Source organism: Micropterus salmoides, unplaced genomic scaffold (assembly GCF_014851395.1).
Source record: "Micropterus salmoides isolate LMB-PRFRI ecotype aquatic unplaced genomic scaffold, ASM1485139v1 Ms_hic_scaffold_6, whole genome shotgun sequence".
Classification (NCBI taxonomy): domain Eukaryota; kingdom Metazoa; phylum Chordata; class Actinopteri; order Centrarchiformes; family Centrarchidae; genus Micropterus; species Micropterus salmoides.
Genome location: NW_024044348.1, coordinates 1,305,055 through 1,329,465, shown reverse-complemented (window position 1 = coordinate 1,329,465; position 24,411 = coordinate 1,305,055). Strand labels below are relative to the sequence as shown.

Sequence of the window (24,411 nt, the reverse complement as noted above, 5' to 3'; positions counted from 1 at the left end):
GTCTTCAGAGACATCAGCAGGCCTGTTTGGTTTTGGTAAAAGAGTGTGTGTGTGTGTGTGTGTGTGTGTGTGTGTGAGGGGTGATCCGAAACACCATTTGAGCGAAAAAGAGGGAGAAATGTAAAGTTAATGATACGTAAATGAAAAATGAAAAAGCTTCCACCAAAAGAGAAGAAAAGAGAAACAGTGCTAATGAATTTTACTGTGTGTGTGTGTGTGTGTGTGTGTGTGTGTGTGTGTGTGTGTGTGTGTGTGTGTGTGTGTGTGTGTGTGTGTGTGTGTGTGTGCGTGCGCGGTATAACGCTGACCTGTCCTGAACTATTTATAGATATTGACTTTAATCCAGACTGTTGCTCATGTTGGAGTGTTGCGGAGTGTAAACAGGACTCAGAATAACGAGGCTAATGTCATCTACAAAATGCTGCTACAAGCTCTGGTCACACTGCAAACCTGCAAACTGTCGGTTCAACATTTTGTTCCAGACTTAAACATCTCCAAAGAAATTGGATGGATGGTCATGAATACCGTGTGTTATTTTCTTCTCATGCTGCAGTAAACACATAACGGGGCACTTTTACTCAATGAATGGACAGAACTTTGTGACGTCAGAGATGCAGGTAAAAATCCAGGACTAAAACTGAGAGGAGAGAGTCATGTCCTCCCGAAGGACAGAGTAATAAAAGATTTCGTGAAAACTCCCGATGACAGTCTTTGCTCATTGATCCGTCCTTGTTTGAGAGCAAATTACCTTCAATCTGCTCTGAGTTCAGATTAGTTGGATTTCTAAAACAACTACACAAAGAGGTTTGGGGATGTTGTGTGCACCTGTTTGTGTGTGTGTTGTTGTGTCGTGTAGTTTGCTGGACAGTGTGTGAACCGGTGTATTGTGTACTGATTTCCCTTTGTGTTTGTGTAGATCGCGGTCGATCAGCGGCGCGTCCTCCGGTCTGTCCACCAGTCCTCTCAGCAGTCCAAGGGTAAGTGTCTGTCCTCCCCACGCACTGACTGTTTTCCCACAATGCCACCTCACTGACTGGCTCTGCTGGTATGTTGTTGCGCTCACGTTCACTTCAGCCTCTCGTGACACCATCACTGTGGACTTCATTATAAGCCTGTTTGATGTACAGCTGAGCCAGAATCAGATTGTTAAAGAGACAAAACTCCGAGTTACATTGCAAGTCTGCAGGAAATAGAAGAATATATTTCATGAGCACAGATCTGAGATTTGTGAGAAATGTCAAAATGTAAATGACTGAACACTGTGTTGTTCTATCTTCTCTACTATTTCTTACTGAAAGACAAAATGTGTGAAGCTGTTTAGATTAGGGTAAGCAGTACATAAACACCCCAAATGTTCTTTACACAGGATTTAAAAACTAAGGCAAGCATGACTAACCATCGCTGGTTTAGTAGATCCACTTATCTGACGCTAATGCAGCCTAATCCCGCAGTAATGTTCATGTTCATGATGGTTATAAAGTTCAGTTTATGGCCCTGTTCAATTATTAGGGCTGGGTACCCTTAAAGTGATACCAACACCAATACCACTATAGGCCATAATTATTATTATAATTGACAATTAAGGAGATCTATTTTTTTTAATTGTTTGAAATAACTATTAAAACTACTATTATATAAAAATATTGGGAACTTGTATCAGATCATCCTAAGTAGGTCATCCACATGCGTATAATCAGAGGAAGGACCTCAGCTTGGGAGGTGTTTTTGTATTTAAATGAGAGAGGAGGAGTGAAATATTTGGCTAATATTATTATTATTATTATATTATTTATTATAATTATTATTAGTTTTTTTGGTGCAAATACCTTAAAGGTATCGAGTACCGATACCCTATCATTTGTAATGTGTTATCCTGAGAGGTGTTAATCATTTTCTGTCCGTGCCATTTTTATCAGTGAGGGCAGAAAGAATAAACTGGCAACTGACCACATTTTAATAGATTTTTTAATTAAATATATCAGTTGTAGTGTCGAAATAGACACATCTAATAAAGTAGTTCCGTCTCTAGGGTCCAGACTCTGAATCCGTAATGAGAGTTAAACACAGGTTAAGACTTTAAATTGTATCCCTCCCACTTGCAACTGCTCTTTGTCATTAATCATTAAGCTTGTCTTGTCTGTGGTAAAGGCTGAATACATGACAGCAGCGACAGTATGGAGACAGATCCACTGGTGGAGACACAAACAGCTTATGCAACTGCTGACACTATCCACATACTTATTCAGACGTATCATTCTGATTTCTGTACGATGGCATAATGATCTCCACAGTGAGAGGCTTCATCACCGTGACTTGTTATGTCAGTCTACATGAACACTATTTTATAACGGGCTACTCTATGGACATATACATGAGAATTAGAAGCTGAACCGTCGGCTGCTGTTCATCCTCCCATCAAGGTCGATGTGAGCGGCTTTAAGTCAGGCTGCACTGTACGTCACACAGCTTTAGATGAAGTGGGACCGGATCCGTCGGAGGCCAAACACCAAACTCCAGATGAGATCTGTTGATTTAATGTCCACATAGAACAGATTCTCATGCAGCCGCAGATTAGTTGAAGAATTGATCCATCGCTCTCAAGAGAAAACGCCTGAAAACTGCTGCTGCAGTGACAAAGCCGAAAAGTTAACCGTGCAAATCAACCAACCTGCAGCTTCCATGTGCAGCTTCTGTGTTTTTTAGTAAAGCCATGCATCTTTTAAACCAGCCCTCAGCAAGGACACAGGCCGTGTACCATCAAACATTCGCTCTCTTGCAAGCCACGCAGAACCTTTCACTTTATATTGGATGTCATTGTTTTATTCTTCAAGGCGCATTCTTCTGATCTGCTCATTTGTTTAGTTTGCAAAGTAATGAATAAAAGTCATCGGGCCTCATGCAAGAATGTTCTGCTAAACTACTTTCTAAACACTTTTCCTGGGAGATTTGTTTGCATGAGTGCTCCAAGTCAGATCGAATCACCTCTCTTAACTGCACAAACACACCTCGCAGCTCGGAGTCAGACGAAAGCGTAACAACATTTAGCGGTGTCAGTATTTCTATTAGGAGACCCGAAGAGAGATCAGATATTACTACAGCTGTCACCGCTGTGTCACCGCGGAGCCGTACCGTGACAGAAATAAAGAAATGGTTTGACATGAAGTCAGACATCTTGCTAAAGTGCTTCTGCGTGGACAGAGGATGTTCACATGGACATGCCCCCTACATAATAACTCTACGGTTCTCGGGACTGTCCCACAACTTCTAAATTGTAGAATTTGTCACGTCAGAATACACACAAAGGAAAAATAGGATGTTGTCAAACCACGATGCCGATCACACTCAAATGGAAACTTTATATTGCACAACACAGTTGATACAACACAGGAGCCGGTTAGGTTAAGTTTACTCTTGAGAAACAAATGAACAGAATATACATTTTACATAAAGTTTCATTTTCTTTGTTTATTTTTGGGTAACATTTATTTTGACGTTGCGGTTCATGGTTGGCACCTTTAGCTACTCTGGTTGATATGTGAGCAGACATTTTCAAAGAGGCGACGTCACTCACTTTGCAAAAGACAGCTTGTCCGTGCATTCACTGCGTCATACAAGCAGTACACGTATGCTAGAGTTAAACAAGCTGAAAACTTCATGACTGAACTGAACAAACAGCGACGGGAGATAAAACACCGGCGCCACCAGCATCGCAGTCTGCCTCGTTGGATTGAATAGCTTGACGTGGACCAAGCTCACTGACATAAAGGTGGTGTGGTTTTAAAAGATGGATGTTGATCAAAAGTCAGTCTGCTAACTATGTCGAAACTGTTACCGTTAAAGATCACTAACTAACGTCCGCTCAGCTGTCCACGACCGGCCTGAACCAGCAGAGGTACCAGCACAGAAACAGATGAAATGGTTTACTCATACTGTATGATGTCAGTAATACTTCTGTGTTTTTATATTGTTCTTACTGAAATGCTTCAGTTTTTACTAAATAAATAAGACATAAGCAACAGCTAATATGCAATTAACTAGAGCGAGCCAGTACAATATTAGACTTTCACCAACACAGTTTGGAAGGATGCCACATATTGTCTAATTATCGTTATCGACAAAATCCCGGAAAAATATCCGGAGACCAATTTATGTTAATATCGCACTCCTAGTGTGTCTGTGGATTAGCACATCCTGACTGTTGTACCTTCATCTTATATCCATATAACAACTTTGGTCTGGTCTGTGGAGGAAACCAGACATGACCTGAAAGACAGATCTGGACCATTTGGGAATCTGAATCTGAATCAGAATCCGCTTTATTTGCCAGTGTATGTGGACACATACAAGGAGTTTGACTCAGGATTGTGCATTGCTGACGATGCACTTGCTTATACAATAATAGAATAATAAAATCAAACACAGGCTACAGTGTAGAGAACACATACATACACACTAGAAACAGAAACAATATAGACAGATTGAGACAATAGAGTAATAGTGAATAATCGTGAATTTAGTTTGTCCCGAGGGAAAACATTGGCACCGGTCGCTAAGGAAGACAGTGTGTTGCATGAAGCCCATAGCACTAAAGAAGAAGAATTCAGAAAGAATTAAAGTTTGTAAATCTTACACACAGACACACACTTCCCCTGGTCATTGAAACAACATGAGCTTCATGAAACGCAGTGTGCACACATGCTTTCCTATGCTGTTATGAGAACAGACTTGACAGGTCACCTCAGGTCTGCTCTGCTGCTGCCGTTTGTTCCCACTGTTCTGACCCGTCTTATGAGGGATCTGTTCATTCATCCCACAGCATTGTGCATCAGCACTGTGCATGCACTCTGGCCGCTTTCACAGGTGGAGGGTGAAGCTAAATCCGTTTGCTTTCGAGCTGGTTCACTCGCTGGTAATTAGGGATGCACCGATGTATCGGACAGTAATCATGAATATGTTCTGTCAAAAACATTTTCTGTCGATTGTGATTGATTAATTTGTTTCAGCATTTCAACATTAAATTCAATAAACTATTTCTCAGTTCAGGGGTTTAGCTGCCATAAACTTACACAGTCTGTATGATCAGCAGCTTATATTGAGTAATTTTAACAAACTTTAAATAAATATCGCTGTGTAACTGACGTTAGTGAGAGAGTTCAATTACTTTATTACTTATCTTTACCTTTTAATTGTGCTTTTGTTACACTGCACTTTGGCATGTTACCAACTGAAGAAAGCGAAATTAAGGGCAATTTAATTCATCTGTATCCTGTAATTACCACTTTTGGCCACAGGGGCCACTGTTCAGTAAAAGTTACATAGTCTTACTTAAAAGTGAAAAAATAAAATGATCATCAAAATACACAGAATAATAACACTATAATAATACTCACATAATACACAGTATATTTTGTTTTTGTCTTCAAGTTGGCTAGTGCCGTAGCTAAATAATTCAACATAAAAGACAAACTAATGACATCATATCATCGTTGCTGCAGAACTTGAATGTTGTGAAGTAAACATTATGATTTTATAGGTGAGTAAAACCTGTGGAAGCAGATCCGATCTTTATCAGCATCGACCAAGTGAGGAAGTGACAGCAAAATGGTTTGATCTCGGTGCATCCCTACTGTTAATGCGTCATGAATGCTCCACTGCTGCCTTCTGATTGGCTAAATCACTTTGCTAATCGCATGTTCTGTTTTTCTTTCTTTCTTGCACTCTCACCACTTCCTGCCTGCTCCACTTCTCAACCCATCTGCCACACTCCTTTTTTTAATTTCCTGGTGTGTGTTTTTTTTTTTTATGGGAATGAACCTTTATTGGGCTGTGGCGGTCCGTTGGCCGTGGCCTCGCTTTCTCATTGGCTGACTCTGCCGTCATGTGTAACGCTGCATGACCAATCGCAGCCCAACCGGCGGTTTTTCATCCCACCCCAGTCCCCAGACCTGTGTCAGTCTCCCAACTGTAGCCCCACCCACTCCCCCGAGGTCCGCCTTAACGGGGTGGGGCCACGAACACCCAACTCCTACCATCCAAAGATGGGGTCCCCCCTCATGCACCCCCGCACACAGACCCTTCCCGCCAAGCCCAAAATGTCCGAGAAGCCCCTGCAGACCACCAGGTCCAACCCTCTCCCCAACACAGCCCAGACCCCCTCCACCCCCAAATCTGAGCCCTCCACGCCTTGCCAGCCTCTGGCTCCCTGCATCCCCAACAGCCCCCGGGTGAGACGCCACCCTCCCCTCACAGTCCCCCCCCAAGCTCTCCATCCCCCTCTCCCCCGTGCCTCCTATGTCGCCCCGCCGGCGGCGCCACCTCCACCTCCACCCTGACCACAACGGCAAATCTGTCCCCATCACGCAGGTGACCCCCCACCCCTCCCCCAGAGGGAGCCCTCTCCCCACCCCCAAAGGCACCCCGGTGCACACGCCCAAGGACAGCCCGGCTGGCACGCCCAGTCCGACGCCGCCACCCAGCCCCTCCATCGGGGGAATGCCCTGGAGGACACGCCTCAACTCCATCAAGAACAGCTTCCTGGGCTCGCCACGGTTCCACCGCAGGAAAATGCAAGGTAGGGGGGAGGAGACAGGAGGCGGGGTGCGTGGAAGATTAAACGAGACTTTAGTATATTTATTCAGTTCAGATCTTATCACTTTGAATTGATTCAGCAGAGTGTGTTTGTGCTTCAAACTGCATTCCTGTAGCTCAGAGGAACAAGTGCAAATCATCTCTTTGCTCCTAATGGCTGTATTTAACGGTTCACCTGCTGCCAGCCTTATCATGAGAAACAGCAGCCGCTGGCCATGTCATATACGAGATAACTATCTCATTACAGGGAGTGGAAAATGGACCCTCTTTTCTGCCTTAGTTTAGGTAGTTTTCCAATAGCTGCTTTGATAGTGCCATCAAATCCCTCCAGACGAACTGAACAGAGCCATGAAGGGACCAGATAATCTCATTTACACTGACAGATTATGTTTTTATCAAATCTGAAATAGCATTTAGTGGAAAAACAAGACAAACAGAAGGATCGTTATGACCTCAGTTTCTACAAATGATATGTGAAGACAGAAAGAAGTCAGCGTTGATCAGAGATCGAGGATAGATATCACATCCACCTACTGAAATCTGTGACCTTTGACCTCCTATTTCCACAGTTCCCACCCAGGAGGACATGTCCAGTCTAACTCCAGACTCTTCTCCAGAGTGAGTACCGTAGCAGCATGCCTCACCAGAGTCAGGCTATAAAAAAGACTGCTGCGTGCATTAGAGAGTTTCTCTGACATTTCCTTTACTTCATTTTGCCCACATATAATCCATAAGAAACTTGATTATTATAGGATGCATTTTTGTAGCATGCTAGAAAGCTAATTGGTTTTTGGCTTTTTTTTTGTTAGGCTAGCAAGTAAACAGAATATAGCTTAATAACAGCTAAAGGATTTCAGACTGATTCTGACCATAGGCAAGGGAGGTTTATGTGTACAGCACATTTCAACAACAATGCAATTCAAAGTGCTTTACATAAAACATAAAAGCAACACGGGGCGAAATAGGACCTTGTTTTCACTGCGGCTGTACGTTCACCACAGTTGATGTAATAAGAATGTTAAAATGAGCGTTTGTTAACAGCGCGTTAAAGATGATCGAAGGTTTAGATGGCTGAAGTTGCAGAAAGGACGCGATAATCTCACACAACTGCAACTTTCTTGACTTGAAAATTTGTATTTTAAATGTACAAACCTCGTGTGTGTATTTCAGGGCACTAATCAAATGGGATCAAAAAATAAGTCGTGTTGCTTTTAGACAGGATCCTCCTTCCAGATGTTGGGGTTAAATTTAGTAAAAGTGCTGCTACCAACATTTCACTTTGCTCGTTGTAACAGCCGCTTGTGGAAATCTTAATTTTTAGGTACCTGCAAGTCATAATTTACATTTATTCATGTGTCAAAAATGACATTGACCAAAGCTCTGTCTGTAAGTTATAATAAGTTAACGTATCGTGTTTATGAGACAAACGTCATGCATGCATATGTGGATTTATGTTATTCAGTTTCCTTACAATGTGATTAAAACATTCATTAACTGGAAAGTGAAGAAAAGCAGAAAATGTCATTTTAAGGTGGAAATATCAAATGCTTGATCCTTACCCCCTAACTTTTTCTCATTTCAACGTAAAGGTCTGAACCCAGAACCAGGTCATGACTAGTTTGTTCAGCTTTGTTTAAGTAAAAAGTTACTCTACTACTGTAAGACTTCAATTACTTTTCTAATGCCGACTAAGAATAGTAGCTGTTTCAGTAGAATAAACAACACAAACTCCTGGTTCAGCTTTTTCTGTCACATTACGGCATGTTTTGTCAAAATGAAAGTACATCAGTTGTGACCTCCTCCCTGCAGACTGGCTAAGAAGTCTTGGTTCGGTAACTTCATCAACCTGGAGAAGGAGGAGCAGATCTTCATCGTGATCCGAGACAAACCTCTCAGCTCCATAAAGGCAGACATCGTCCATGCCTTCCTCTCCGTAAGTCTATTCTTCTTTGTTCCTCTCCATCCTTAAATCCATCATCCGTACTCACCTTCTCTGTCACTGTCTGATCAATCGTCACATTTTACTGTGAAACTTCAATTAAAAGCGAGAGAGTCCCAGTTAGACGCCCGTCCCTTAAACTGACCTGGTGTGGTTACAGGTTTTGACAAATAAACACAGGTCTCAAATAGAAGCCCGGTCTGATTTTTAAAGAAGTTCTATGTATAAAGCCCACCGGGGTTCTAAGTGGTTTGGATTGTGCATCCATATATAAATGTTTGAACCTTTCTCAGGATGGACATACTATACATCGTAAGATCGATAAGTTCTCCTCAGTTTAATTGTTTTGTTCATTATACGAGACAACAACGAGCGCCAAAGTATTATTCATTCAGATTTACAGGCATTATAAACTGGAGAGACAAAAAAAGAAGTGGTGACTCCAGACCTTTGAAGCGGTCATAAAGTCTGAATGTGTGTCCATTCCTTGATTATTTATATTATTAATTTAGTCCGTAGGGGTCCAACGATCAAAGGAACCAGCGGTATCGACGACCCCACTGAGGTTAAATAGCTGAGTTTCCCTGCCAGTCAGTCAGAACTGAAGAAGTCCTTTGGATGAGGGACGAAAGTTGCCCTTGACTTTAACCTTCGTTGGAGAACTATGACCTGGATGACCGAGAACCTTCACAGACACAAAGGAATCAAAATGTTTTTTTTCATAAAAATGAATCCAAGTTGGAATAACTACAGTAACCTTCGGCGCTCATCCTTTCTTCAGTAGTCTCTCTCTCTTCAGTAGAGTTCTGCACCAAAGAAATGAAAGGACTGTTCCAAATATAGGCCGGGTGAGTTCAGGGATATAAGCAAACAAAAGCTCGGGCTGGAAATTTGTGCTGTACTGTGCTTTAGAGCTCAGCATTTTCCCTAGGTATGTTTAAGCACGAGGTGCACCGCTGCTGCTGAATGAATGCAGGGGAAACACAGTACATTTGATATGAATTAGTTTGACATCACTGATCACAAACAAACATTCTGATTGGAAATGTGCTAACCCTGTAGCAATCTAAACAGCTTTTAAATGTGCATGCAAATGTCAAGATGAATAAGTTCATATAGTGATAAAGTTAAATGCTGTGGTTCTTAAACACCAAACAACAAAACACTGTCTCTCAGAGTCTTGAAGACTGAAGGAGAATTTCTGATGAATATCTGAATATAGAGAATGTATTTGAAAATCACTTTTACCGATGTTCTGTCCGTCAACTTTTGTACCTTCAGTGTGACTTTAGGTTTCAGTCAGTGCATGTGTTTTCATGTTGTGTTGAAGGGACAGCAGCTGCCGTCCGGTCACGTCTCGCTGTAGAAGTTGACTCCGACGCTGACGCTGCATTACACTGTGACGTGTTCAGATGTGTCACATCCAACACACCGTCTCCTTCTGCTCCTGTCTCTTTCTCTTACATCTGCGCCGCCATCTTGACTGATGCAGAAGTTGTTTGTCTGTCTGTTGTTGTTGCTGCTGACTCAGAGTCTGCCTACTGGGCAAACACCGCCTCTCTTCCTTTCTCACTCCCTCCCCCACAGATCCCCAGTCTGAGCCACAGCGTCATCTCTCAGACCAGTTTCCGGGCGGAGTACAAGTCCACTGCCGGTCCGACGGTTTTCCAGAAGCCAGTGAAGTTCCAGGTGGACATCACCTACACCGAGAGCACCAGCGCCACCAAGGACAACGGCATCTACTCCGTCACCTTCACCCTGCTCTCAGGTAAGCAATTCAATTCATCCATAAGTTGATGGACAGAAATCATATTGACAATAATACTGAAAATCGATCATTTGTCCTTTTAATCAAGCAAAAAAAGCTCAACTTTTCCTGTTTTCAGCTTCTGCAATGTGAGTTTTAGGATTGGATATTTCTGAGTTTTGAAATTTCTATAATTTCTGACAATATATACATTAGATAATTAATTTATATAATAAATCAACAGACTAAACAGGGATGTAGATAACTGTTAGTTGCTGCTCTATGTACAACTATTGTTCCAACAGTATTTAAGTACTACTGTATATATTTCAGCATGTAGTAAGAAAGAAAGTGCTTCACTCATGGAAAAGTAGAAACAACATGTTTATTTATAGTGCACCATCACCCGGGGGATCTGTGCACACTTTACTAATTAAATACAAACATCAGACAGAGTATTGGTAGCCTCTCTCTCTCACACACACGTAAGCATAAAGACACAGTACCAATAATCTCAGGTTAAGAGCAGTAGTGGTGTAACAGGCCTTCGGAGGAGTCCCAGCATGTTAGGTGACGTTCAGCACTTCGCTCAGTAACTTGTGTGACGTTTGTTTTCTACATAACATTAAGTGCCAAAGTGAAGTGAATGAAACGCACCACAAATTTAGCCCAGTTTTAACTTGCAAATCACCAAAATAGTGCGCACCAGTGGACTGCAGTTTGCAGGTGCTGTAAAACATAATAATGCAATAACACCTGGTGAGGAGCCTGAAACCAGCAGAGTGTTGCAGCAGCACATTAATGCCCGCGGTGTTACAGTCACACGTTACACTGTACGGCTGCAGTGTGATGACAGAATGACATGAATGACTGAACAACATCCAGTGAGTTGAAGTGAGATGTCGAGGTTCCTGGATCCTTCCTGAACATGGCCATATCATGAATGTTTTATTTCTTTCCAAGTAGCATAAAATCCCAACAACAACAGGAAGACGGGAGACTGAGGATCTGATGAAGTTGGACATGTAACGACATATATGTGAAGAACTGTACGCAGAGAGAGTACATGTACTACTTCTTCTTTCTTAAATGTATCAGTGATCATCTCTTCTATACAAAGAAATGGATGTCGGTTTAATTAGTGACATGAGATTTATTTCACGGTGGCAAGAGCCAGCTCATGACGGTCATTAATTAAGGCTTCAGGGCTTCTCTTTTTTTCCCATGTCATCGCTTTCCAAGTCACTCGCTCTCGCATTGGTGAAGCAGTAATGTTACATATTCTACATCTAAAAATGTCTTTCAGTCAGCAGCCAGCGGTGTAACAAATCCTGCTTCCTTATCAGGTCCCAGTCGACGTTTCAAGCGCGTGGTGGAGACCATCCAGGCCCAGCTGCTCAGCTCCGACCAGCCCGGCATCCAGCCCCAGATATCTGGTAAGTGAAGTGCCCCTTCGCCACCCGTCCCCGTCCCCGCCCACGCCTAAGCCCCCCGCCCCTCCTCTTCCTCCACGTCCTCACAGCCTCCCTTCCTCCCGGCATCCTGGCACTCCTCACAGCACAGCCACACCTGCGGCCCACCTTGGCTCGGACCTGCTCAGCTCAGCACACTGCTTTAAGCACACGGCATCTCCACGTGCATGTTCCTGCCACATACCATGGCGTGTGCACACACACATACAGGACATGGTAACATTATTCAGTGAGCTCTAGACGGGCATTTACGGGCTGATTATGGCTACTCAAGATCTGCACATTAAACTGTAAGTTATCCTCCGCAGACAGCAGCTCGGCTCTCATCCGGCGTCTGACTCAGCAGAAAAATCCACAGGCAAATGGATGTTAACAACTGTACATGTGCAGATTAGCTGAATTCCTTTGTGCATTCACAGCTTTTTTTTTTGCTTGAAGGAGTGAGAAAGGTATCAAGATTTCAGAATGCGTTCACATGTTTTAGCTTTACACTGTTACATAAACACAGAAATCTTCTGACATGTTTGATATGACTGGATATTTTGGGCTGCCTATAGATAGATGGATGGATTATAAAAAATATGGAAGAAAAGAAAGAGTGACTGTGTGTTCTCCTTGTTAGTTTTGTTTGTTAGTGTGACACTGTAGTATTGCTGTTGTCCTGTCTGTGGTTATTTACTTGATAATGGTCCCCTCTGGTGGTGAAGCAGAGTAACGACCCAGCTGCACACACAGCTGCCTTCACAGTACTGACGTGTTTACTGGGAGAGAACCAGTCACCTGCACCCGCCCCCACTACAGGATACTGGATCTAAAGCCAAACGGATAGTCTGGATTTTTGTAAGTAGACTGGCTGTGATATTAATTCATAGACTTTAACTGAGACATCTGATCTCCCAGACAGACAGTGGCTCCAAAACCATTTGATATTAAAGTCTTATTATCTATATGAAAGTGCAGTGAGGTCATCTTGTGTCTAATACGGGTTTCAGCTACTGCTTGAAAGGGCTAGAAACGGATAATAACGTTTGAGCCAGCATCCCCTGCTTTATAGTAGTTAATAATAGGGCTGCACATAATGATTAATTTTTTTGATTCGTCAATTAATCTAACGACTAATTTTTGTGTATTGTAAAGGAAAAAATGTCGCCTATTCCTATAACAATTTCTCCAAAATAAATATCACAAACTAATTACAGGTGATTAATAAATCAATATTTTATTCATATATGTTATATAATTGTAATAGTAGCATATCTTAAAATGAATCACTGTTGTGTTATGATAACAACAACAGACATTAATTAAAACTTTAAATGATTCTGACATGGATTTATTTCTATTCTGAGTAATATGTAGTACGATAATCACAGGCAAGTGTGCATCTGCATCAGTGTGGGGCAAAGAAAACAACTGAAACCACAGATTGTCTGTAATGTTACTTTCAGCTGTTTTCTCGCTCATACGTGGCCGTTAAATAAACAGAAAATATGAAAGGGCCGAACGTTAGTTCGTAGTTAGAGACAGTGTTGTACTGCATTACACTCAGAGGGGTTTCTGACAGTCCACCCCCCATTTATGTTAATTAGTGGTTGACTGAGACAGGTTTATCAATGGCCGTGCAGTTACATATGTGTATATATGTATTTCGTGAGTAAAAATAGATTTAGACACTTCTCCTCACTTGGATGAGTTTAAATATTAACATGGAAGAAAGAAATTGTTGTTACGTGTCTGACGGAGCCTGACTGGGGTGGGGAGGGGGTTACATAAATGAAGAGAGTAGTGTGAAAGCCACTGGCTAGCTGGGAAATCTCCAACTGCAGGACTCTTACAGTACATTCAAAAATCCAAACTATCACACAATGAACCAGTTGCACCAGTCCGGCTAGTCACTGCCACAGATGGGAACTGTTATCAGGCACTGTATGCACAACCTCAGTCACCCCCACCATGTAGATGTGCCAATAACCCACATCTTTATCAATCTATCGATCTATTCTCTCTCTCTCTCCTCCTCTGGCCTGCCTCTCCATGCCACCCTGCTTCTTGTCATCCACAGCTTTACTCTAATGCCACTTGGATGGACTGAATGACTCGCATGCTGAATGAAATGCCAACCCAGAAACATGCACACATACTGTTTGGCAAACTGGCCTCTGTTCTGGGTAAAACCAGTCGAGCTGAGCCAAGCTGAACGCAGCAGGGGTCGGGTTTGTCGGGGATCAGTCGATGCCAAACTCTACGTGTGCTGATGGTTCTGGGTGAGCTACTATTCACACACAATTGTGTGTGTTTGCCCCTTATGGGACTGATTTACTAAAATGAAAGCATGCGCTGTACTGTTATGTTGGGGTGACAAACTCATGCAAAGCAAACAAACACACAGTGAGTGATTGTGTTTGCTGATCTCGGCCTCAGAACCACAGAATCTGCATGTTTCGATGAAACTTACTGAAAACCTAACAGCTCTACAAACACACGAACCCGATGGCCTCCTTTGTGTGTGTGTTAGCTCATATATACGTGTAAGGTCACACTTGTGTGGATGCAGCAGCAGATGGATTTTAAAGGGTGAATGTTCAGCTTCCCAGTCTCTTGTCGAAAATATATTGTGGATTTTTTCCTGCCTTTAACACAAAAACAGTTACCAGTTAGCTAAAATAGCCGTCTCTATCCAGCGCTCCTGATTGCTGGTCAAATGCCAGACTTGTGGTGATTGATGTGCATCATTTCTATCGGCTGATACTGGCCCAAAGCTACAGCGAAGGGGAAAAACTATTTGATCCCCTGCTGATTTTGTATGTTTGCCCACTGACAAAGAAATGATCAGTCTATAATTTTAATGGTAGGTTTATTTGAACAGTGAGAGACAGAATAAGAACAAAAAAATTCTGAAAAACGCATGTCAAAAATGTTATAAATTGATTTGCTTTTTAGTGAATGAAATAAGTATTTGACCCCCTCTCACTCAGAAAGATCTCTGCATCCCCGGTGTCTTTTATACAGGCAGCGAGCTGAGATCAGGAGCACACTCTTAAAGGGAGTGCTCCAATCACGTTTGTTACCTCTATAAAAAACACCTGTCCACAAAAGCAATCAATCAATCAGATTCCAAACTCTCCACCAAGGCCAGGACCAAAGAGCTGTCCAAGGATGTCAGGGACAAGATTGTAGACCTACACAAAGCTGGACTGGGCTACAAGACCATTGCCAAGCAGCTTGGTGAGAAGGTGACAACAGAAGAAACACAAAAGAAGTTCTGTCAATCTCCCTCGGTCTGGGGCTCCATGCAAGATCTCACCTCGTGGAGTTACAATGATCATGAGAACGGTGAGGAATCAACCCAGAACTACACGGCAGGATCTTGTCAATGATCTCAAGGCAGCTGGGACCACAGTCACCAAGAAAACAATCGGTAACACACTACGCCGTGAAGGACTGACCTCCTGCGGCGCCCGCAAGGTCCCCCTGCTCAAGAAAGCACATGTATAGGCCCGTCTGAAGTTTGCCAATGAACATCTGAATGATTCAGAGGAGAACTGGGTGAAAGTGTTGTGATCAGATGAGACCAAAATCGAGCTCTTTGGCATCAACTCAACTCGCCGTGTTTGGAGAAGGAGGAATGCTGCCTATGACCCCAAGAATACCATCCCCTCCGTCAAACATGGAGGTGGAAACATGACGCTTTGGGGGTGTTTTTATGCTAAGGAGACAGGACAACTTCACTGCATCAAAGGGACGATGGACAGGGCCATGTACCGTCAAATCTTGGATGAGAACCTCCTTTCCTCAGCCAGGGCATTGAAAATGGGTCGTGGATGGGTTATCCAGCAGGACAATGACCCAAAACACAAAAAGAAGCACATTAAGGTCCTGGAGTGGCCTAGCCAGTCTCCAGACCTTAATCCCATAGAAAATCTGTGGAGGGAGTTGAAGGTTCGAGTTCCCAAACGTCAGTCTCGAAACCTGAATGATTTGGTATCCAACTACAAAAAACATCTGACCTCTGTGATTGCCAACAATGGTTTTGCCACCAAGTACTAAGTCATGTTTTGCAGAGGGGGTCAAATACTTATTTCACTCATTAAAAATCAAATCAATTTATTATTTAATTTTTGACATGCATTTTTCAGAATTTTATTGTAATTCTGTCTCTCACTGTTCAAACAAACCTACCATTAAAATTATAGTCTGATCATTTCTTTGTCATTGGGCAAACATACAAAATCAGCAGGGGATCAAATATTTTTTCCCCCTCACTGTAGCCCAAACATCTCTGCTCCATAAGCTAGCCAAATATCAGAACCGGCATTTTATTAAGGCTACAAAGGAACTGACTGGAAGGAACCTGACCTTTTAAGCCCGTACAAACTTTTATTATATTGTTCGTGAAGGTATAAAAAAAATTACGTTACAATTTTATCACACTTTGAAGAAACTGTGGTTAATGGGGATCATCACGCGTGTTCGATAGCTGGTTCCGTTTAAAATAAGGATGTTAAAATACTCGTCTGAAGTATTTTTCCCTGCTCTGTCTTTTGAGTAGCAACGTGCCAGACATTTAGCCAGCAGCTTACAGTCCCTGACATTCAGTTATGCCAGTTTAAATGACTGTTGCTGTTGGCAGATTACATCAGCTGCTACAGTAATTAATGCTAATGTAAATTAGGGCTGAACGATTTGGGGAAAAAAATCTAATAGCGATTTTTCTTCAGATATTGCGATTACGAATCGATTTTGCTAAAGTTCAATATTCACCGCCAGTCTATTTTTGAGGGAAGCCTCGTCTCATCAAGCAGCACAGAACAGATGAACCGGGCAGGAAGTCAGACACAGAACGGCATAGAGAATCCGGTCGATTTTCAAAATAAACCAACCATTGCAGAATCACTTTCGCACATCAATAATAAACACAGTTAAAACAGACCAAAAAAAGACACAATTAACTACATAGGCTACTTAACCTAGGTAGAAGCACAATCAAGGACAACTGAACAAATAAGCAAAATATGAATAACTCAGCAAGTCAGACGGACAAAACGCTCTTATTCTGAAATGCTCCATGTAGGCTATGCTCTCAGAGAGCTGTTATCCGAAGTTGAAGCACACAAATAACAAATTAACAACACGTTAACGAGTTAAGAAGGAGGTGTGATTGGCGAGCAGATCTGTCACACAAGAATTTGCAACTATGTGACCGTCACATGTGCTGTATAATTAATCGCCATCTTTATGATTAGCTAATGACGTTCTTTCAAATTGCAATTTCGATTTGAAAACGATTAATCGTTTAGCCCTAATGTAAATTAAGCTTGGCTAATTTGTGGTTAATGTGCTCTCTGCAAGCTAGTGTCGGTATTCAGACACGACCGTTTGTGGAAGGTGACCAAAGCTTCAGCCCGTGACCCTGTTTGGACAGCGTTATTTGGTCTTCTCTGGTGAAACGATCAGCTGATCACGTCAGGTCAGTTTCAGGAGTCCGAATCTCCTGTATGTAGAATGAGGTTTTTTAGATTTGATCTTATGACAGAACAGAATAATTCAGTGAATAAATATAGTATAAAAAAGGAACAAGGACATCACTGCAAAAACATCGTAGCATGAGGATTCTGAGAATTTAAACATGCCTCTTTATAGGTTAGCTTATCCACCTTCATTAAAACTATTAAACCTCTTTTTAGTCAGATATCCACCGTAACCTCACGTCTGCACTGTGACTATTGAACATAAGTGACTTTGCACGATTCTTTAAATATAAAGGTAGTTCAGTCGCACCTGGCCGTCCAGCCATGGATCCGCATAAGGAGCAAATCTTTCATCTTTGACCTGTAGAAACACATCTGTCAGACCTACAATTGACTGAAACATTATAAATGTAAAGTAGAATGAAGGTAAAACCAGGGAACTCTGAGCTGAACATTCACCGTGTCTGGTGTTATCCTCTAAACTCATACAGAGAAGAAGTGCAGTGTGTTAGCCTGAGTGCTGCTGAGTCGGTTGGTCTGACACTGTCCTCTGCTCTCAGATGGCTCTCAGCGCTCAGCTTCTTTGCCCAGTAAATCCTCCAAGCGTGGTAAGACCCAGAGCGACCGGGAGCTCCCGGCAAAAACACCTTAACTCTGGCTTTTAACACACACTGGCAACGTCCTGGAGGCCTGTCACCAACACACCCTGTTTGCACTAACATGTACGTGTGTGAGAGTGTGTGCTGCAAAAATATACATTCAACTTAACAAGTCATTTAAATGCGAAAAGATATACACTTCTAATGTTCTATAAGAAATACATTATTCTACACTTTAACAGAAAACGGACATAACCAGAAACAAAACTAAAAGTCTCAAGGCACGCCAGCTGTAGCGTACGTCTGATGGTGGCGCCAGAGGAAAGTTCAGTAGGTTACTAAAACATTACATTTCTGGAAAATAATGTTGAGATGTCGCCCTTAACTGAAAGGCTGCACTGGCCAATTCCAGCACACTATGTTGTAAATTATTCTTCTGTGACCTCCGAAATCTCAACAACGTGTTGACAGACCTGCATGTCAAGCCAGCTGATTGGTTGGCTCGCCTGCTGTCAGGAGGCAGGTTCAATGCTGACAAAAAAACAATAACAAAACAGCCATGTAAATGTCTCCAAACAACTACGGTGCACGTTCACCTACATGCAGCCCAGAGACACGTTTCAGCCTTTATTCTTCTATTTGAATCCGTATCAATTTTATTAATGGAAATATTATATTTAACAGGACAATATAAAATATCTACATATTTATATAAGTACACTATGTAAAAAGTAACTTAACATAAAACAAGAAACTGATGTGAACTACAATTTCCATCACTGGATAGAAGCTAAACAATTAGACAACGCATTAATAACTGAGCGAGCTGTGGAGCAACAACTAAGCTAACATCAAGCTAACGTCAACCGAGGAAGACTGTGAATCAGTGGAAAGAGTTGAGAAAGTTAGTAAATGGAAGGGATGCACCAGTGCATGCAACCAATACTGATATCGGCCGATACTGCCTCAAATAGCTGTAGTGGTGACAAGGGGGGCCAGATCTTTTTAATCCAGTTACCCACGTACTACGCTGTGCGTCGGTAGACCCAAATATTTTGCCAGGAGAGCTAACATAGCATTTTGTTTTACAGAGTTAGGAAGCTTAATGTTGCCGTACACATAAAAGACTGATTCCCAGTCTCTTCCTCACAGTGAGGAATACAGATGGGTACTCTAAAAGCCCAGGTATTGGTATCACGGCTGAAAAAGTCAGATCGGTGCATCCCTTGGGCGCTGCGTTAAGATGACTTTAAAAAAGAGAAAGAAAAGATATAGATAGTGAATAATACCCCCCCCCCCCCCCCCAAACCCACAGTAGATCTTAAAAACGTACTTTTTCAAAAATCGATTAAATGCGCCTAATTCCAGCCTCTCAAATGTGAGAGTTTGCAGCTTTTCTTTGTCTTATGTGAAAATAGTTGTTTGATTAATTGCTTTAGCTTTAATTCACATGTCACAGCACGAAAAGACACGCTAAGATTTAAATAACTAAAAAAAAAAAGCCCCACCACCCAAAATACAGAATGTCCCTTGAGTTAGTGGCCTACTTAAACTCTTTCATTAAGAAGCAGTATCTTATTCCACTGAGGGTTTTAGGGTAGATTTGTTCTTTGGAGGACTAAATGATTCAATAGGATGGATATATTTCATTGTGTGAATGTGCAGCTCTTTACTGACCCGAGTAACCCTTTGCATGGTGATGCTTGATACTGGGTTGTTGCCCCCCCTCCCGCCTCCACACCTCATAAACTTTCCATATTTGAAATCACTGGAACAAAATATCAGGCACCAGAAATGTACACGTCACTATGTTGTTGAAGAGGAATAATGGTAAGTTATCACAGAAATCCACATGTATTACTGTCCATCAGCAACAAAGCAAACAGGATGACGCTTCTCTCACTGTTTGAAGACTAACCTTGGCAATGATAAGTGTGTATTAATGTGTGCAGTGTGCTGTATTGTTGCATGTTTTTATTCACTCATGACTGTTTAAATGCACTTAACCAAAGAGCCTTTGTCCTAATACGGATGTTGGATGTTGTTGTGATGGATGTTGATGTGATGGAGAGTTAACAGGAGCTTTTGGAAGACATTCTTAAGAGAAGAACAGTTCGGTAAAAACATATAATCTAGTTAAAAAGTACAGTAGGCAAAAATTAGACAAACAATGAGTATCAGCCATTACATAGCAGGTTATTTGCACAAGCCTAGGTGTACTAAAAACTTGAAAAACTTTGCAGGCGGCTTGCTTTTAGCTAGCGGCATTGCTAACCTGAACGAAGAAAAGCCGAGCCAGATTTTGATATTTCTGGCTCAAAAATCGAGAAAATAAAAAGGGTGATTTCCAAACCAGCTGAAACACTTGGAACAAGATATGGTTTTATTTCTTTTTAAGGAATGTAAAACTATCTTGAACACAGTAATGATTAATTTCCCTCTAAGCTAAAAAAAAAAAAAAATCTAAAACTTATTTCAGTAAAAAGCTGAAAGTAAGAACTGAACCCAGTTTGCTGGATTTGAAGTTTGATGCTGTTTGAAATGTCACAGGGCTTTTTTTAAAAAGACTATTTGCACATTTAATAACATTTAAAAAGAAAACAATGATTTAAATCTGATTTGATGATTAAAATGCCTCCTGCTCTTCCTTAGTGAATCTCTGGTACTGCCTGACACCTGAACTTGTCCTCCAGCGCTCCCGTTGGCTCTCCGCCCCAGCAGGGGAAACTGAGACTCTGAAGCCAACACTGCCCTCACTTTGATTCTCATAAATACTAATTATGAGATTCCTTCCCCCTAAATGGCTCCTTTTGTTGCCACCTCTTTCGTCTTGAACAACCCTACCACCATTTCCCCTTTTTCCCGGCTAAAGAGTCTCCTTTCCTCCAGCTCCACTCCTTCTCCTCCTCATCCCTCCATCACCTCCTACTCCTTCTCTCCTCATGTTAACCCCATTGCTCATCTGTTGTTTGTTCTCTCTCTCTCTCTCTTGTTGTCTCTTTGTTTTTCTTTTCTTCCCGTCTGTGTAGGCAGCCCGTTGAGTAACTTCTTTGACGTAATTAAACAGCTTTTTTCAGACGAGAAGAACATCCAAGCGTCTCACTCCCCTGGCGCCCCCGCCACGCCTAGCTCCCCTGCCAAGCATGCCCCCAGCAGCAAGCCCAGCCAGCCCCCGCCCAATGACTCTAAATGCCCCCCGGGCAAAGACAAAACAAAGATGGCCGCCAGCAACAGGACACAGGAACAACCTTAAGGAGCGGTAGCTGTGCATGACTAGATGAAAGCAGTTATCAGGTCACTAAACAAGAGAACGACAGGAGAGCTGCCAACTTAGCCCTTTAGTTCGGAGTGAAAACAAAAAAAGAAATCTACTTTTTGCCTATACATTTTGTACTCTATAATGGGAATGGCTATTTCAGTTTAAAAGTTGATCAGTATTTTACAGTAAGTAGCAAATGTAGCTTTGTTGTCCCTACCTTCTGTCCCTCTCTGCGTCCTCGGGGGTCTTTCAGTGGGTGTGTGTCCTCCTCACATGTGTGATGGCTTGACTTGTCTCTGCCACCAGGGATCATCCATAATAGCTATTAACCTCTTCGAGACCGGCCGACAGCGGCCCGCTCGCGGCATGCCGCCACCGAGAGTCCGAAACAGAAGAAAAGACAGAGGACCCCTTCCCTTTGTCACTTCACTTCCTCCCCCCCTCTTCAAATCCTTTCTCCAGCTGCATCCGTAGAGTCCACTTCTCCCCGCCACAAGACCAAACCGACACATCTCAGAAGAGTTGTAAAAAGAAAAAAAAAGCCTTAAGACAGTGATGTTTGTCTACACATACATCCCCCCTCTTCTTTTGTCTTTCTTCTATTTCTCCCACATGTACATAAAATGAAATTAAAAAAACACACATACTGTATGTACTCAACACAAACATGACTTCTTTGCGGGATGTAATGACTTGCACACGCTGACAAACAGGAAGCAGGAGCGGTGGAAGAAGAAGCGGAGACGCACGGGCGAACGCTGGCTGGATTGTAATTCTTTTTAATGTTGTCTTTCTTTGTGAACGGCAGGATTTCTGAGCTCTCTCTGTGACGTTTCTGTAAATGGGTTCCTGCAGATAAAAGGCTGCCCATAAAAGTATGATAAAGGGGGCGGGAGGGGAGGTGATATTAACATAAATGAATGATCTATTCTGTTGTACAGATTAAATAATGTTACGTATGTACAAAAAGTGTAGTTGTGACATTATGTTTTAGAGTTGTGTTTCCATATTTTGTTTTGTATTCCTGTAAACGGCCTGGTCACACCGGCATTTAACACGGCGAGTTTTCACAGAGAAATCAATTCATTCCAGAGAAATCGCTGCAAGCTTGAGGCGCAGTAAATTCGTGCAAATATTTTCATTCAACTTTGGTGAACACACACATTTGCGTTGTTGACCAAAAGCAAGCCGTCTCTCGACAGCACTGAGCTTTGAGGAAACAGAGCTTGAAGAGTCCAAAATGGAGGAAGCTATCGTAGCTTGTTAGCTGGAACGTCACCATCAACCTTTATTTAACCTCCTTAGTTGGGAGTACACAACAACAACAGGAATTGTTTGTAGGCAGGAGGCGATGGTACAAATACGTCCTTTTAAAAAGAGCTCAGTACAAAGAAAATAAGAAAGATGCTCAAATGTAATGCGGATAATGTGACCGAATAACGCTCACATGTTCCAGCGGGCTAGCATGTTTGTGGTTATCTCCCCAGCTTCCTCTGAGTTATTAAGCCTCTAGAAGAATAGAGAGCCAATTTCGCCCCACGGGACGTTATTTTGGCAAAAGTATGTATTTTGTTTGAAAGTCTGTCGTAAAACAGTAAAGTAACATTTAGGCTTGTGTGAAACTGCTCAATGAACTACATTTCTCGTCTTGCCAAATATACTAGGTAACAAGCTGGGACTACTGACGTTAGCTTCAGTCACTGAGAGAAACAGTTATGACGTCACAAACGTGACTTTTGGGCTTGTGGTCTGTACGTATTTTCAGTTTTATGACAAACTGCTACTTTCTTGACTTTCAAATTGACAAACGTATGTAAAATTCAGGGCCCAATTTAAAAGAATTTTAGCTATGACTGAAGCTAATGTGAAAGAGCTTCCGTGTATAGATGATGTGATGAAAGGACCAGAAATCCTTGGATTAAACACATCGGGTGAGATACATCTGTGCGTGGTTCCTAGCTAGTGGCAAGCTAGCAATGACCGTTAGCTTAGCATTATAGAGATAACATGTTGGTGACATATGTTGTGTGAGACGAGAGCTGTTTTTCACACAAAACTAAATGTTACTTTACTGTTTTAAGACAAACTGAGACTCTCTTGACTTTAATTATCTTTTAAATTGACAAATGTGTGAAGTTCAGGGCAGAATTCAAACAGAGAATTTTAAAAAGTCTCTCGCCATTGACTACCACATATTTTTTTCCAAAGTAACGTCCCATGGAGGTCTGCGGACTTAGGTTCTCTATATATTTCACAAAGACCCAGATTAATTTCGCCGTGCCACTTTCTGGTGTGACCAGATCGTACATGTCTCCTTTTCCTTTTGCACTTTTGAAAAGTGAATCAGATTTGGGTTCAGTTACACCATGTCAGGGCATTTTTTATTATAATTTCTACAATATTGAACTGCTGTGTATATATTTTTGTACTTTATTGTATTGTCATTTTTTTGTTATTAATTTATTCTCAGTTATTTATAAGAAAGATGTAGAGAATGTTTTCTTAAGGGTCAAATTATTTAAGGATATTTTTGCCATGTTTAAGTTATTTTAACAGCGAGAAAAATCTCGTTTGTGAGCGTTCGTTTCCTTTTTCCCGGCTTTTTTGACGAGAGAAACCTTGTAATATACGTTTTTGAAAAATTATTTACCGTAATTTAAGAATGTAGACGTAGCCTCTTTGAGAGGAACAAACCCTTTTGTTGATAATTGTCGGCTCCTTCTCCCCCATCGTGTGTATGATGACTCAGATCTCACCAAACACTCTGTAAATAAGCCGAGTTTACTGACAAGCTTATTTAAAAAACCAAGGGGACTCCTAATCTTAGCTTTGACCTCGTACGGTTGTTTGCATGTTCAGCATTCGTCTTTTCTTTGCATGTTGTTGTTGGAATTGTTCTCCTGTTCCCTTTTTCTCTCTCCAAAATTATTTATGTATTTATGTTCTTTATGTGCATTTGTTTTAATTTGCCTTTTGATTTTTTATTTTATTTAATATTTTCCCGCCGTCCTCTTCCTCCTTTTTGATTACTGTCTACACACAGTAACCGTGCAACGCATCCTCCTTACTCATTCTCTCAAAGAGGGACCTCTCTGGCGGTCGGATCGCTCACCAGCTGGGTGGGTGTTGGGTTATCAGAGAGAAAAATTAAAGCAATACCTTTCATTGTTCGCTTTCCTCTTTTTCTACTGGGGGAATCCAGAGCACACAGATTGGACTCGGAGCACGGAGCGCTACTACTGAGCAGGATAACCACTGGCAATGTATTCCCTTGTGATGTTACTGTGAACAACTTCAGTGCTAAAGGAAATAAATCTGTTGACTTTGGAGCGGTGTGCA

General features: G+C 41.9%; 1 protein-coding gene across 2 annotated transcripts in view; it reads left to right on the top strand.

The window, feature by feature from the left end:
* LOC119890266 (serine/threonine-protein kinase BRSK2-like) overlaps positions 1-24,401 on the top strand; it is a 146,635-nt gene extending 122,234 nt beyond the window's left edge. For both annotated transcript variants that reach the window (XM_038701444.1, XM_038701443.1), the window contains exons 13-19: positions 917-977; positions 6,364-6,571; positions 7,158-7,206; positions 8,398-8,521; positions 10,115-10,295; positions 11,621-11,710; positions 20,843-24,401. In XM_038701444.1, coding sequence (XP_038557372.1) covers positions 917-977; positions 6,364-6,571; positions 7,158-7,206; positions 8,398-8,521; positions 10,115-10,295; positions 11,621-11,710; positions 20,843-21,066 — 937 coding nt within the window. In that variant the 3' untranslated portion in view covers positions 21,067-24,401. The remainder of the gene's footprint in view (positions 1-916; positions 978-6,363; positions 6,572-7,157; positions 7,207-8,397; positions 8,522-10,114; positions 10,296-11,620; positions 11,711-20,842) is intronic.
* The last annotated feature ends 10 nt before the right edge of the window (positions 24,402-24,411 follow it).